This window comes from Amblyraja radiata, chromosome 3, assembly GCF_010909765.2.
Source record: "Amblyraja radiata isolate CabotCenter1 chromosome 3, sAmbRad1.1.pri, whole genome shotgun sequence".
NCBI lineage: Eukaryota > Metazoa > Chordata > Chondrichthyes > Rajiformes > Rajidae > Amblyraja > Amblyraja radiata.
Window position 1 is genome coordinate 129955928 of NC_045958.1, and position 16637 is coordinate 129972564.

Sequence of the window (16637 nt, forward strand, 5' to 3'; positions counted from 1 at the left end):
CGAGGTACAGCGGACAACCTTGCTATCCAAACAGATGTTCATACTATGCATAAATACTGTACAATCAGCTCAAACTCAAGTACAATAGGTGGAGCAAAGGGGAAGATACAGAGTGCAGAATATAGTTCTCAGCATTGTCGCGCATCAGTTCCACAGACAAAGTCCAATGTCCGCAATGGGGTAGAGGTGAATCGGACAGTACCCTAGCTTATGGAAGGACCGTTCAGAAGCATAGAAACATAGAAACATAGAAAATAGGTGCAGGAGTAGGCCATTCGGCCCTTCGAGCCTGCACCACCATTCAATATGATCATGGCTGATCATCCAACTCAGTATCCTGTACCTGCCTTCTCTCCATACCCCCCTGATCCCTTTAGCCACAAGGGCCACATCTAACTCCCTCTTAAATATAGCCAATGAACTGGCCTCAACTACCTTCTGCGGGAGAGAATTCCACAGATTCACCACTCTCTGTGTGAAAAAAGTTTTCCTCATCTTGGTCCTAAAAGATTTCCCCCTTATCCTTAAACTGTGACCCCTTGTTCTGGACTTCCCCAACGTCGGGAACAATCTTCCTGCACCTAGCCTGTCCAACCCCTTAAGAATTTTGTAAGCCTGATAACAGAGGGGAAGAAGCTGTTCCTGAGTCTGGTGGTGCGCGCTTTCAAGCTTCTGTACCTTCTGCCGGACGGGAGCGGGGAGAAGAAGGAATGACAGGGGTGGAAATCGGAAAAACAAAGGGTATTGCAGAGGAAGTTCGGGGAAGGGGAAAGTGGAATAAATAACGAGGGGGGAAATTGCCCGGAAAGGAATGACAGGGAGAATGTTCGACGTTACATTCTTGTGGAAACCACAAAAGTGGATCAGTGCATTGTAGCTACTTACATTCCATTGATATGGATTAGAGGGTGCTTTATTCTGTTGACATCTGGTATGTTACACTTGACCTAGGTGTGAACCTTGTCAAAGGCAAGTCCCTCCAGGTAATGCAACTAATAGCAGGAATCTTAGTTACAACTCTTCAGACTCCACCCTGCTGCTAGACTTTTCAGCTCTTCAAAACAACGGGGAGAATTTAGAATTTAAGATAAAGCACAGAGAGAGGCCCTTCAGCCCAGCGATCACCCTGTACACTAGTACTATCCCACACACACGCGCAACAATTTCTAATTTCTACCAAAGCCAATTAACCTTCAAACATGTACGTCATTGGAGTTTAGTCTAGTTTAGTTGAGTCGATTATAGGAGCAAAGAGGTCCTTCTGCAGGTGTACAGGGCCCTAGTGAGACCACACCTGGAGTATTGTGTGCAGTTTTGGTCTCCTAATTTGAGGATGGACATTCTTGCTATTGAGGGAGTGCAGCATAGGTTTACAAGGTTAATTCCCGGGATGGCGGGACTGTCATTTGCTGAGAGAATGGAGCGGCTGGGCTTGTACACTCTGGAGTTTAGAAGGATGAGAGGGTATCTCATTGAAACATATAAGATTAATAAGGGTTTGGACACGCTAGAGGCAGGAAACATGTTCCTGATGTTGGGGGAATCCAGAACCAGGGGCCACAGTTTAAGAATATGGGGGTAAGCCATTTAGAACGGAGATGAGGAAACACTTTTTCACACACAGGGAGTTGTGAGTCTGTGGAAATCCCTACCACAGAGGGCGGTGGAGGCCGGTTCTCTGGATACTTTCAGGATAGAGCTAGATACGGCTCTTAAAGTTGGAGGAATCAGGGAATATGGGGCGAAGGCAGGAATGGGGTACTGATTGTGGATGATCAGCCATGATCACATTGAATGGCGATGCTGGCTCGAAGGGCCGAATGGCCTACTCCTGCACCTATTGTCTATTGTCTAAGCCCGTCCTATCCACGTGCCTGTCGAAATGTTTCTTAAATGTTGCGATAGTCCCTGCCTTCTCTGGCAGCTTGTTCCATACACCCACCACCCTTTGTGTGGAAATGTTACCCCTCAGATTCCTGTTAAATCATTAATAATATTATCACCATCCTAATGAGACTGAAAAATAACAAAGACCTCACTATTGAGACTTAGACTTCAATAATATTATACCTCATTGTTAGTTGGATTTATCACAGTTACACAGACTTGCTATTCTTGCTATTGAGGCAGTGCAGCGTAGGTTTACAAGGTTAATTCCCGGGATGGCGGGACTGTCATATGCTGAGAGAATGGAGCAGCTGGGCTTGTACACTCTGGAGTTTAGAAGGATGAGAGGATATCTCATTGAAACATATAAGATTATTAAGGGTTTAGACACGCTAGAGGCAGGAAACATGTTCCCCATGTTGGGGGAGTTCAGAACCAGGGGCCACAGTTTAAGAATAAGGAGTAAGCCATTTAGAACGGAGACGAGGAAACACTTTTTCTCACAGAGAGTGGTGGGTCTGTGGAATTCTCTGCCTCAGAGGGCGGTGGAGGCAGGTTCTCTGGATGCTTTCAAGAAAGAGCTAGATAGGGCTCTTAAAGATAGCGGAGTCACGGGATATGGGGAGAAGGCAGGAACGGGGTACTGATTGGGGATGATCAGCCATGATCACATTGAATGGCGGTGCTGGCTCGAAGGGCCGAATGGCCTACTCCTGCACCTATTGTCTATCGTCTATTGTCTATCGTGCCGCGCTGCATTGAAGGCAGGTGCGAGTTACAATGTTGGGAGAGAGAGAGGGGCCCGGTGGGAAAAGGCCCTACAGGAAGCACTCACTGTTGATGTGGTCAATGTAAAATACACCAATCTGGTCATCATAGGCATCTTCCCAACCCAGGGGGAGTTCATCTCCCACACAATCGGCAAACGTCAGAGGTTTGGTAAACCTGAAACACAAAGAAATGATTAGTGTGTAGGAAGGATCGACAAATGCCGCTTCACACCAAAGGTGGGCACAAGATGCTGGAGTAACTCAGCGGGACAGGCAACATCTCTGGAGAGAAGGAATGGGCGACATTTCGGGTCGGGACCCTTCTTCAGACAAATGACCACTACTTACTTATGAAGGTAGACACCAGCAACTGCAGATGCTGATTTACATCAAAAATAAAAACCAGAGTGCTGGAGTAACTCAGCGTGTCGGTCACTCAGCATCTCTGGAGAAAAAGATTAGGCGACGTTTCATTGAAGAATACAGCATGGAAACAGGCCCTTCGGTCTGTGTGAATGAGCAGGGAATAGAGGGATAGGGGTCACGTGCAGGCGGAGGAGATTAGTTTCACTTGACATCATGTTCTGCACGGACATTGTGGGCCGAAGGGCCTGTTCCTGTGCTGTACTGTTCTCTGTTTTAGTTTTTGTTATACAGCGTGGAAACAGGCCCTTCAGCCCATCGAGTCCACGCAGACCAATGTGAATGCTTGGCCAATAAACGTACTTACTTATTTACTTACTTAGCTCTCTGTTGAAAGCATCCAGAGAACCGGCCTCCACCGCCCTCTGAGGCAGAGAATTCCACAGACTCACCACTCTCTGTGAGAAAAAGTGTTTCCTCGTCTCCGTTCTAAATGGCTTACTCCTTATTCTTAAACTGTGGCCCCTGGTTCTGGACTCCCCCAACATCAGGAACATGTTTCCTGCCTCTGCCTTAAGAATATCTATTGACGGTCTCCACGGCCGTCTGTGGCAAAGAATTCCACAGACTCACCACCCTCTGACTAAAGAAATTCCTCCTCGTCTCCTTCCGAAAGGGACATCCTTTTATTCTGAGCCGTGCCCTCTGGTCCTGGACTCTGCCACTGGTAGAAACATCCTCTCCACATCCACTCTATCCGGGCCTTTCACTATTCCAACTGTAATGAACTACGACCCTTTAGCAGTTGCTGTGAGTTAGCACGTTACTAGAGATCGATGCTGACCTGTGTCTAAAGGGCCTGTCCCACTGTACGAGGTAATTCAAGAGTTCTCCCCTGATTGGAACTCGGAGAATGTCCGTAGTGTGTCCGTAGGAGTTTGTGGATGTCTCGCAGCGGCTCGCACGAGTAAAAAGTAACTATTTTTTTCATCACGATTATTTTTTACTCGTGGACATTTTTCACAGGGATGAAAAAACGTCACGAGTTTACCGGATTTCCCGAGTACCCACCATTAGCATTACGAGCCGCTACGGGACATCCACGAACTCCTACGCACCCGCTACGGACATTCTCCGAGTTCGACTCAGAGGAAAACTCGGGAGAATGACCTTGAATTATCTCGTACAGTGGGACAGGCTCTTTAGGCTTCACCCAGTTATTCATTAACCTTGGAGTTTAATAACCAACAACCTCGCCGCTAACGTGGCTTGGCTTTATGAATAAGTTTTGAACGATTCAGGGCACGAAAGCTGTGTTGTAAACAAAGCCTTCTAGTTTAGTTCCATTTAGTTGAGTTTAGTTCATTGTCACGTGTACCGAGGTACAGAGAAAAGCTTTTGTTGCGTGCTAACCAGTCAGCGGAAAGACAATACATGATTACAATCGAGCCGTCCACAGTGTACAGATACAGGATAAAGGGAATAACGTTTAATGCAAGGTAAAGCCAGCAAAGTCTGATCAAGGATAGTCCGAGGGTCTCCAATGAGGTAGATAGTAGTTCAGCACTGCTCTCTGGTTGTGGTAGGATGGTTCAGTTGCCTGATAACAGCTTGGAAGAGACTTCTAATTGATTGGTGATTGTAGCAACTCAAAGGGCATGTTATTTTATTTATGTGCAGGGCATCAGGCATTCCAAGCATTCCACTTGTCTAATTTTTAACATTTACCGTGGATATTTATAACCTAGTTCAGATTCCAGCTGGCCAGGAATGCAGAGGCAAACATTGATACTGGGCAGAGCAGCGTGCAGTAAAGGAACAGCCTCTCTGTCAGAAATGGTTTAGTTTAGTTTAGAGATACACTGCAGAAACAGGCCCTTCTGACCACAGTCAACCGAGCCGACCAGCGATCCTCGCACCCTAACCCTCTCCCGCACCCACTAGGGACATTTTTTTCATTTATACCAAGCCAATTAACCTACAAACCTGCGCGTCTTTGGAGTGTGGGAGGAAACCACAGATCTCGGAGAAAACCCACGCAGGTCACGGGGAGAAGGTACAAACGCCGTACAGACAGCGCCCACAGTCAGGATCGAACCCGGGTCTCTGGCGCTGTGAGGCAGCAACTCTACCGCTGCGCCACCGTGCCGCCTTGTTGAAGGGATAAGATTAAAGAGGGATTCTCAGCAAAAGCACCTGTGCAGTGAATCCTCCTCATCCTTTCATTGCCAGGGAACAGTACGGAAAAGCAACAGGCCCTTCGGCCCACAATAGCTGTGCCGGACATGATGCCAACTGACACTAATCTCTTCAGTCTGTATTCCTGCATTCCCCCGTCCACTCCCATATACCACATGCCTCTTATACACACTATCCTGTCTTGATTAGTACGGGTGTCAGGGGTTATGGGGAGAAGGCAGGAGAATGGGGTTAGGAGGGTGAGATAGATCAGCTATGATTGAATGGGGAAGTAGACTTGATGGGCCGAATGGCCTAATTCTGCCCCTATCACATGGACATGAACGCATTACACAAATAACACTAAAACTGTAGAGTAAAATACTATTGCCATGGAAGGCAGTGTTTAGATAATCCCATGCCTGGACACAAATTCTGGAGTAATACAGCGGTTCTAGTTTAGTTTAAGATAGTCACAACATACTGCAGTAACTTAGCAAGTCAGGCAGCAGTGTTCATAGGTTGTAGGGGCAGAATGAGGCCATTCGGCCCATCGTGTCTACTCCGCCTTTCAACACTGGCTGATCTATCTTTCCCTCGCAACCTTAAGGCCCTATCCCACTTTCCCGAGTTTCTCATGAACTCTCCCGAGTTTTCCCCTTGATTCAAACTCGGATAATTACGGTACTAGCAGTTCGTAGGTACTCGGGGCTATTTTTTTTTACTCATGGATATTTTTCAACATGTTGAAAAAACGTCCCGACTTACCTGATGCCCCGAGTTCCTACGGCTGGCATCAGGAGCCGCTACGAAACATCTACGGACTCCTACGGCCCCCTATGGACTCGCTACCGACATTCCCTGACATTCCCCGAGTTCGAATCAAGGGAGAATCTCGGGAGAGTTTGTTAGTAACTCGGGACAGGGTCTTCATTCTCCCCATAACTCCTGACACCCGCACTAATCAACTCAGCCTCTCTTGAGAAATGAATAGGTGTTGTTTCAGATCGAGACCCTAGTTTAGTTTAGTTTGGGGATACAGCGCGGAATCAGGCCCTTCGCCCCACCAAGCCCATGCCGACCCATAATCACCCGTGCACGAGTCCTATCCCAGATACTAGGGACAACCTACAGAAGCCTATCAACCTGTACGTCTTTGGAATGTGGGAGGAAACCAGAGCACCAGTCGAAAACCCACACGGGTCACAGGGAGAACGTGCAAACTCCGTATAGACATCAACCGGAGTTAATGTTGAACCCGGGTCTCTGGCGCTGTGAGGCAGCAACTCTACAGCTGTGTCACCGTGCCTTCGTAAAGGGGCAGGCAGCTTCTGTGGAGAACAAGGATGTGTGGCGTTTCAGGTGGGGGCCATAGCTTGGACTTATTGTATGTGGGGGGGGGGGGGGCTAGAAGAGAGATAGGGGCAGGATAATGAATGGGTGAAAGGTCTCAACCTGAAACGTCACCTTTCCTCATCCTCCACAGATGCTGCCCGACCCGTTGTGTTACTCCTGCACTTTGTATCTTTTTACAATACAATCATACTTTATTAGCCAAGTATGTTTTGCAACATACGAGGAATTTCATTTGCCGAGTCAGTCACACAAAGCCAGCAGCAGCATTTTTTGTAAACCAGCACCAGCAATTCCTTTAGTTTAGTTTAGAGGTGCAGTGAAAAGTTTTTGCTGCGTGCTATTCAGTCCAAGAACAGACATGAATACAATCAAGCCATGAATAAATACAACCACATACAGGTCCAACCGCCGATTTTCCTGCACCAAGTCTCAGTGAAACACAAGTTCACAAGTTATAGGAGTAGATTTTGAAATGTTCAAAATCTTTTGGCGACACTGATATGACGCAGGCAGTCTCCGAACAAAATCGCCAAGTGGGACAGGCCGTTGAGTGTGCGGGGATTGCTGGTCGGCGCGGACTCGCTGGGCCGAAGGGCCTGTTTTTGCACGCTGTATCTCTGAACTGAACTGAACTAAAAAATGTTACAGACTACAGAGTGTCGACACTTCATAGATGAAGCGCGCGCCTTTAGTCAGGGTTCAGGGTCAATTTGATGTGATTGTAAATCATTGAACAGTGCATCAGTCTCTCGTGCTGTTTACAAACCTGTACAAGACACCTGACATTAATCATTCTGTGTAAGACTGCGGGATATCGTGCAAACAGCAAGGAAACAGGCCCTTCGGCCCAACTTGCCCACACCAACCAACATGCCCCATCTGAATGAATGAATGAATAAGTTTATTGGCCAAGTATTCACATACAAGGAATTTGCCCTGGTGCTCCACCCACAAGTGACAACATTAGAGTTAAGAATGATACATAAAACATTAAACATTAATAATAAAACATTATTGATCTACACTAGTCAATTCCCCTACTCTGGGCAAGAGATTCTGTGCATCTACCCGATCTATTCCTCTCAGATGTGCAAAGATTGGGGACGGGGGATGGGGGGGGGAGGGCAGTCAGTCTACTCCACAGCAGAAGGGGAGGAGTTGTACAGTTTGATAGCCACAGGAAAGAAGGATCTACTGTGGCGTTCTGTACTGCATCAATCGATGACCAAAGATCCTACAGCGAGCAAGATGGTCCACTCGACGAAAAAGACGTAGACCCATGGGCAGATTCATGGGTAATTTTCGGCCCCATTTCAGTAACCGGCTTCCGTCTCCGCACCAAAGATCCCGTAGCAGAGCAAAAATACTAGTGCGGAGACGGAAGCCGGTTACGGAAACATCCTCGTAAAAATAAAAGTTCTTTGGCAAAAATCTTCTCCTCATTTTCAGAATTATAATTTATTAACACAAACTGTTCCCCCGCAACGTTGATTACACTGCGGGTCGGGTTGGGCCGGGTTACTGAAATGGATGAAAAAAAGGCCAACATTCCGCTCCGTTACGTACTACACGTCAGCCCATTGCATTTAGCAGGAGTGGTCTATCTTGCTCTGCTATAGGATCTTTGGTTTGGACAGGTACATGGATTGGACAGGTTTGGAGGGATAGGAGCCAAGCACAGGCAGGTGAGTCTAGTGTAGATGGGGCATGTTGATCGGTCTGGGCAAGTTGGGCTGAAGGGCCTGTTTCTACACAGTGAGACTCCGTGACTCTTCTGAAAATGGAACAATGGAATTCTTACAGGTCTACAAAAACATATACACAGCAGAATTAAGAAACTACGGGGGAAAAGAATTAATAGGAACCTGAGGAACAACTTTATTTTTACACAAAGGATGGTAGGTGCATGAAATGAGCTGCTGGAGGGGGTCGTTGAGGCAGGTAGAATTGCTGCCTCACAGCGCCAGAGACCCGTATTCGATCCCGACTACGGGTGCTGTCTGTACGGAGTTTGCGCGTTCTCCCCTTGACCTACATGGGTTTTCTCCGGGTGCTCCGTTTTCCTCCTGCACTCCAAAGACGTGCAGGTCTGTACGTTAATTGGCTCTGGTAATATTGTAAATTGTCCCTAGCGTGTGCAGGAAAGTGCTAGTCGCTGGGTCGGCATGAACTTAGTGGGCCGAAGGGCCTGTATCCGCACTGTATCTTGAATAAAGTTTATTAACGTCCATTGCCATTCATCCAAAATGTCCAATCTCCAAGCTGGATCTCGTAAGCCAGGAAGCTTGTAGCACGAAAACCAAAGGCATACAAAACAGCTGAGAACCAGTCACAGCAATTAAGTGGAATGGAATGCAAGCAATGCGATGAAAGGAATTATCTTACCACTGAGTTTTCGGTTCTTTAGAAACTGCAGTGACTGGAATTCACCAAACGCAGGCATGAATTTCCCCAAATTGTTTCCAGTAGCTCACACTGAATGTTTACTAAGTACAAAAAAACCAGACCAATACTGCCTGCTACACACTTTAACTCCCCTTCCCATTCTCATTCCCATTCCCATTCCCACATTGACCTTTCTGTTCTCGGCCTCCTCCACACTGACCTTTCTGTCCTGGCACAAAATGTGAATTGACCCTGGTGTGTGTAGAACAGTGCTAGTGATCACTGGTTGGCGTAGACTCGGTGGGCCGAAGGGCCTGTTACTGGGCTCTATCTCTAAAGTCTGAAATTAGATACAGAAAGCACTCCAGTCTACTGAGAGCATTCAGAGTACTCTGTAGCTGGCAGCAAGACCCTAGGAGCTGGTGAGTTGCCAAAGCATGCTCTACTGATCTCATGCACAGGATAAGTATCTAATTGGTGAGCTAATTTCAGAGACCCCTGCATAGTGTTTGACCAACACACTGAACTGCAGATGCTGGATTACAGAAAAAGACACAAAGTGCTGGAGTAACTCAGCGGGTCAGGCAGCATCTCTGGGGAACATGGATAGGTGACGTTTCACACAGTGCTGGAGTAACTCAGCGGGTCAGGCAGCATTTGTGGGGAACATGGATAGGTGACGTTTCACAGAGTGCTGGAGTAACTCAGCGGGTCAGGCAGCATCTCTGGGGAACATGGATAGGTGACGTTTCACAGAGTGCTGGAGTAACAGAATGAGGCCATTCAACCCATCAAGTCTACTCCACCATTCAATCATGGCCGATCTATCTCTCCCTTCTAACCCCATTCTCCTGCCTTCTCCCCATAACCCCTGGCACCCGCACTAATCAAGAACCTGTCAACTGCCTTCAGTGGCAATGAATTCCTCAGATTCACCACCCTGTGACTAAAGAAATTCCTCCTCATCTCTTGTCTAAAGGTACGTTCTTTTATCCTGAGATCAGCCATGATCGACTGACGATTTAGTTTAGTTTATTGTCACGTGTACAGAAGTACAGAGAAAAGCTTTTGATGCGGGCTAACCAGTCAGTGGGAAGACACTACATACTTCTCTTGCCCGATGGGAGAGGGGAGAAGAGGGAGTGGCCAGGGTGCGACTGATCCTTGATTGTGCTGCTGGCCTTGCCGAGGCAACGTGTGGTGTAAGTGAAGTAGACGGAGTAGGTTCGATGGGCCGAATGGCCTAACTCTCCTCCTATGTCTTTTGGTCCAGAGATGCTGCCTGACCCGCTGAGTTACTCCAGCACTCTGTGAAACGTCACCTATCCATGTTCTCCACAGATGCTGCCTGACCCGCTGAGTTACTCCAGCACTCTGTGCCTTTTTTTGGGTGCTCGATAAGCCGTTTTAAATCAGCAGATGTCTGACACATTTCATTTTCTCCTGTCAGGCAAAGATCTGGTCCTCAGGACGGCATGGAGGCGCAGCAGGTAGAGCTACTGCCTTACTGCGCAAGTGACCTGGGCTCGATCCTGACTACGGGTCTGTACGGAGTTTGTACGTTCTCCCCGTGACCCTGCGTGGGTTTTCTCCGAGATCTTTGGTTTCTTCCCACACTCCAAAGACGTACAGGTTTGTAGGCTAATTGGCTTCGTGTAAATGTAAAATTGTCTCTAGTGGGTGTAGGATAATGTTAATGTGCGGGGATCGCTGGCCAGCGCGGACTCGGTGGGCCGAAGGGCCTGTTTCCGCGCTGTATCTTTAAACTAAACTAAAATTTGCAGGAAGGAACTGCAGACGCTGGTTTAAACCGAAGATGGACACAAAATGCTGGAGTAACTCAGCGGGACAGGCAGCACCTCCGGTGAAAAGGAATGGGGACGTTTCAGACCTAAAATAACTAAAATTTGTTCGATAAACAAGAGAATAGGAGCAGCACCTTGGAGAAAGATCGTCCATCATCAAAGACCAGCCACAGTTATCAGAAGAATGTCGATTTCTTAATCAGCGTAGAATAGTTTAAATAGTTGACCTCGTCAGAACTGTCACCGATGATTACACACGCCTGGGATGTGATCGAACCAGAAAATCAGCTACTCTTTCACCCTGTTCTCAGAACCACAGTTATATAATTGGTCAGGAGCGGCAGTCAGAACTCACAAACACACGAGACAAAGGTGTCATTTAAGTCACATCATCAGAGTGTCTTTACTTCAGTACTTTAGAGATACAGTACTTTAGATTCTTGCTATTGAGGGAGTGCAGTGTAGCTTTAATTCCCGGGATGGCGGGACTGTCATATGCTGGGAGAATGGAGCAGCTGGGCTTGTACACTCTGGAGTTTAGAAGGATGAGAGGGCATCTCATTGAAACATATAAGATTGTTAAGGGTTTGGACACGCTAGAGGCAGGAAACATGTTCCCGATGCTGGGGGAGTCCAGAACCAGGGGACACAGTTTAAGACTAAGGAGTAAGCCATTTAGAACATAGACGAGGAAACACTTTTTCTCACAGAGAGTGGTGAGTCTGTGGAATTCTCTGCCTCAGAGGGCGGTGGAGGCCGGTTCTCTGGATGCTTTCAAGAGAGAGCTAGATAGGGCTCTTAAAGATAGCGGAGTCAGGGGATATGGGGAGAAGGCAGGAACGGGGTACTGATTGGGGATGATCAGCCATGATCACATTGAATGGCGGTGCTGGCTCGAAAGGCCAAATGGCCTGCTCCTGTCAATTGTCTATTGAGATACAGCATGGGAACTGGCCCATCGGCCCACGCCGACCGCCCCGGATACAAGCACTATACAACACACACACTGGGGACAGTTCACAATGATACCAAGCCAATTGGCCCTGGACAGGTACATGGATAGGAAATGGTCAGAGGTAGATACGCCAGGTGCAGGCAAGTGGGAGTAGTTTAGTTTAATTTACAGCGCGGAAACAGGCCCTTTGGCCCACCGAGTCCGCGCTGACCAGTAATCCCTCTACATTAACGCTATCCTACACACACCAGGACAATTTACAATCATACCAAGCCAATTAGCCGCAAACCTGCACGTCTTTGGAGTGTGGGAGGAACCGGAGCATCCGGAGAAAACCCTCGCAGGTCATGGGGAGAAGGTACAAACTCCGGACAGACAGCACCCGTAGTCAGGACGGAACCCGGGTCTCTGGCGCTGTGAGGCAGCAACTCTACCGCTGTGCCACCCACAATGTAGCTGTCCAAATGTTTCTTATGCCAATTATATTAATTTCTGACAATTTTCTGATCATTTCTTCTTAGTCGTCTACCCTCTGCCTTCCAAGTTAGGCAAGGCTTTGGCTCTTTCAAAGGTTCAAAGGTTCAAAGGTTGTATTTATTGTCACATACACCTAGGTGCAGTGAAATTCTTTTTGCCAATACTTTGATAGTATTATGGAGTCATAGTGTTATACAGCACAGAAACAGGCCCTTCGACCCACCTCGCCCATGCTGACCAGGATGCCCAATCGAGCTACTTGATTAAGCGGCGCGGTGGTGCAGCGCCTCACAGCGCCAGAGCCCTTGTTAGATCCCAACTTCGGGTGCTGTCGGTACGGAGTTTGCATGTTCTCCCCGTGACCATGTGGGTTTTCTCCGGGTGCTCCCGTTTCCACCCACACTCCGAAGGCATGCAGGCTTATAGGTTAATTGACTCAGTATAATTGTAAATTGTCCTGGTGCGTGTAGGATAGTGTCAGCACGGACTCGGTGGGCCAAAGGGCCTGTTTCCGTGCTGTGAACTAAACAAAACTACCCCCATTTGCTTGCGCCTGGCGTATCTACCTCTAAACATTTCCTATTCATGTACCTGTCCAAGTGTCTTATAAATGTCATGATTGTACAAATCTCAACAAATTGCTCTGACTGCTCCTTCCCTGTTGGCACCACCATCTGTGTGAATAAATGATACCCCAGTCCATTGTAAATGCCATTGTAAGCTACCCTAGTGGAATGCAAGCTGCTGTTCCTCTAGTTTGTGAATGGCCTCACTCTGGCAATGGAGGAGGCCCAGGACTTGGGTCGCCAACTTTTCTCACTCCCAAATAAGGGACAAAAGGTCAAAATACGGGACAAATTCGCAACAGCAATTCGTTGACCGACTCGGCCGTGGCTGGGTGAATGATGAATTGGCCCGGGTGCTGGACTGCACACAAAGCCCAGCCGGTGGGCCAGCTGAGGAGTTTCGGCCCGGGGGCCGCGCGAGGTCGCGCGCAGAGTCCGGCGCCCCGTCCAACTCATGAACCGATGATCGGCCATGAGAAGGAGGGGTGGTGGTGGTGTCGGCGGTAAGCAAAGGTCCGAAGGTCGGACAGCTGGTCGGGCTTCCGACCGACCGACGGGGCCACGGGTGAGGTGCTGCTGCTGCTGCTGCTGCACTCCATGGGCTGCACTACGTCGGGACAGGTGAGGCTGGGCCGGACGCGGCGCTCTGACCCGACAGTCCCCTCGACCCGAGTAGTAGCGGTCAAATACGGGACAAGGGCGGTCCCGTACGGGACAAACTAATTTAGCCCAAATATACGGGATGTCCCGGCTAATACGGGACAGTTGGCAACCCTACCAGGACAGAAATGTAGGCATGGAAATGGGAAGAATAGTTGAAATGTTTAGCAACCAGGAGATCCAGTAGGCCTTGGCAGACCAAGAGAGTAAATATCAGGAGCAACATGTCCTGAATCACCCATATTGAAGCAGCAGGCAAGAAAGCACACCAACGCATCTACTTCCGTCAAAGGCTCAGCATGTCCCCAATATATATCACCAAGCATTTTGGTGAGAAGCCCAGAAAGCATTTTATCGGGATGCATCACAGCACGGTTTGGGAACAGCTCCATCCAAGATCGCAAGAAATTGCAGAGAATTGTGGACGCAGCCCAGAACGTCACACAAACCAACCTCCCTTCCATTGACTCCATCTACACCTCACGCTGCCTCGGCAAGGCCAGCAGCATCATCAAGGACCAGTCGCACCCTGGCCACTCCCTCTTCTCCCCTCTCCCATCGGGCAAGAGGTACAGAAGTGTGAAAACGCACACCTCCAGATTCAGGGACTGTTTCTTCCCAGCTGTTATCAGGCAACTGAACCATCCTACCACAACCAGAGAGCAGCGCTGAACTACTATCTACCTCATTGGTGACCCTCGGACTATCTTTAAACTTTTATTCTGAGGATGTGCTCTTTGATGTTACAGCCTTCCGTGGCAATGAAGTCCACAGATTCACCACCCTCTGACCAAAGAAATTCCTCCTCATCTCCTTTCTAAAGGTATGTTCTCTTATTCTGAGTCTGTGCCCTCTGAATGAATGAATAAACAAGTTTATTGGCCAAGTATTCACATACAAGGAATTTGCCTTGGTGCTCCGCCCGCAAGTGACAACATCACATCATAGGAGATCTTAAACTCTCCCACTAGTGGAAACATCCTCTCCGCATCCACTCTATCCAGGCCTTTCACAAGATTCAGTGAGTACAGCCCCATGCCGTTAAACGCTCATCATATGTTAACCCTATCATTCTGGGATGATTCTCGTAAACCTCTGAACCCTCTCCAATGTCAGCACATCTTCCTCAGATATGGGGCCCAGAAACGCTCACAAGTTTTCCAAGAGAGAGCTTGCGCCACAGACCCAAGTTCGATCCTTACCTCGGGTGCTGTCTGTGAGGAGTTTGTACGTCCTCCCCGTGATCGCGTGAGTTTCCTACAGGTGCGCCAGTTTCCCACCCACACTCCGAAGACGTGCGGGTTCGTAGGTTAATTGGCCCTCCGTGAATTGCCCCCCAGTGTGTAGGGAGTGGACCCTGGACAATACAGCTCACCCCCTCCGTGACACACTGGCCAACCTGAGGAGCACCTTCAGCAACAGACTGGTCCCACCAAGATGCAGCACAGAACGCCACAGGAGATCCTTCTTCCCTGTGGCTATCAAACTGTACAATTCCTCCCTCTTCTGTCGTGGGGTAGACTGAGACTGAGACGGACTCCCCCCTCCCCAATCTTTGCACATCCCCCAATCCTTTCCACTAGTCACTTTAATTTCATATTTCATGTGTCTTGTGTTTTTTTTATGACTGTTGGCAAATTAATTTCGAAGGAGTTTAGAAGGATGAGAGGGTATCTCATTAAAACATATAAGATTGTTAAGGGTTTGGACACGCTAGAGGCAGGAAACATGTTCCCGATGTTGGGGGAGTCCAGAACCAGGGGCCACAGTTTAAGAATAAGGGGTAAGCCATTTAGAACGGAGACGAGGAAACACTTTTTCTCACAGAGAGTGGTGAGTCTGTGGAATTCGCTGCCTCAGCAAATTCCACAGACTCACCAGGTGGAGGTAGGTTCTCTGGATGCTTTCAAGAGAGAGCTAGATAGGGCTCTTAAAAATAGTGGAGTCAGGGGATATGGGGAGAAGGCAGGATTACTGGTTTGGGATGATCAACCATGATCACATTGAATGGCGGTGCTGGCTCGAAGGGCCGAATGGCCTACTCCTGCACCTATTGTCTATTGTCTATAATTTCCCTCCTGGGATAAACAAAGTTCTATCTTATCGTATCGTTTGAGAATGTGGAATAACATAGAACTAGTGTGCGGGGAACGCTGGTTAGCACGGGCTCGCAGGGCCGAAGGGCCAGTTTCTGCACTGTATCTCTAAAGTAAAACTACTGCATCAGGAATTGAAGGACAGGCCCAGATGGGATTGTGATCTGGGATAAGCAATCTGATCTGCAGCGATCCGACAAACATACATGGCCTCATTTCCAAGTCATGCCCCTTCAATGGAGACAGGACAGGTCACGCTGACACACTGCTGTAATAAATCGCCTAACAAAACTATTTCAATATTGCACATGCAAAGTGATTCAAGAGAACATTGATCGTTGGTATAGGTTTAAGGTGAGGGGGAAAAGATTTCACAGGCAGCATTTCCGGTGAGGAGGAATGGGTGACGTTTCAGGTCGAGACCTTTCTTCAGAGTCTCTTGCCCAGAGTACGTAAATCGAGGGCCATAGGTTTAAGGCGAAGGGGAAAAGATTTAATAGGAATCTGAGGGGCAACCTTTCCACACAAAAGGTGGTGGGTTTATGGAACGAGCTGCCGGAGGATGTAGTTGAGGCTGGGACTTTGAGAAACAGTTAGACAGGTACATGGATAGGACAGGTTTGGAGGGATATGGGCCAAACGCAGGCAGGTGGGACTAGTGTAGCTGGGGCATGTTGGCCGGTGTGGGCTAGTTTCTGAGATGTATCACTCTATGATTCTATTATAGACACAAAATGCTGGAGTAACTCAGCGGGTCAGGCAGCATCTGTGGAGAACATGGATAGGTGACGTTTCGCAGAGTGCTGGAGTAACTCAGCGGGTCAGGCAGCATCTGTGGAGAACATGGATAGATGACGTTTCACAGAGTGCTGGAGTAACTCAGCGGGTCAGGCAGCATCTCTGGAGAAACAAAAAAAGGATGTGATGTTTCGGGTTAAGACCCTACTTCAGACAGAAAGTTGGGGTGGGGCGGGAGAGGGGGGTTGAAGAGCTGGAGGCGAGAAAAGACCAGGACCGATCAAGACTGGCCACTGATGACCTCAGGCAGGGCCGATGCCTGGTCGGCCCATTGATGGCTGAGGAAGGTGCGATCGCAAGAGACACAACGTGGAGACCTATAAAACTGGTACGATGACTAG

At 48.4% G+C, this 16637-nt stretch overlaps 1 protein-coding gene across 1 annotated transcript in view; it reads right to left on the bottom strand.

The window, feature by feature from the left end:
* The window catches only part of wwc2 (WW and C2 domain containing 2), a 116691-nt gene that overhangs the window by 81439 nt on the left and 18615 nt on the right, over positions 1-16637 (bottom strand). Inside the window, exon 2 of the mRNA XM_033018850.1 lies at positions 2723-2832. Coding sequence (XP_032874741.1) covers positions 2723-2832 — 110 coding nt within the window. The remainder of the gene's footprint in view (positions 1-2722; positions 2833-16637) is intronic.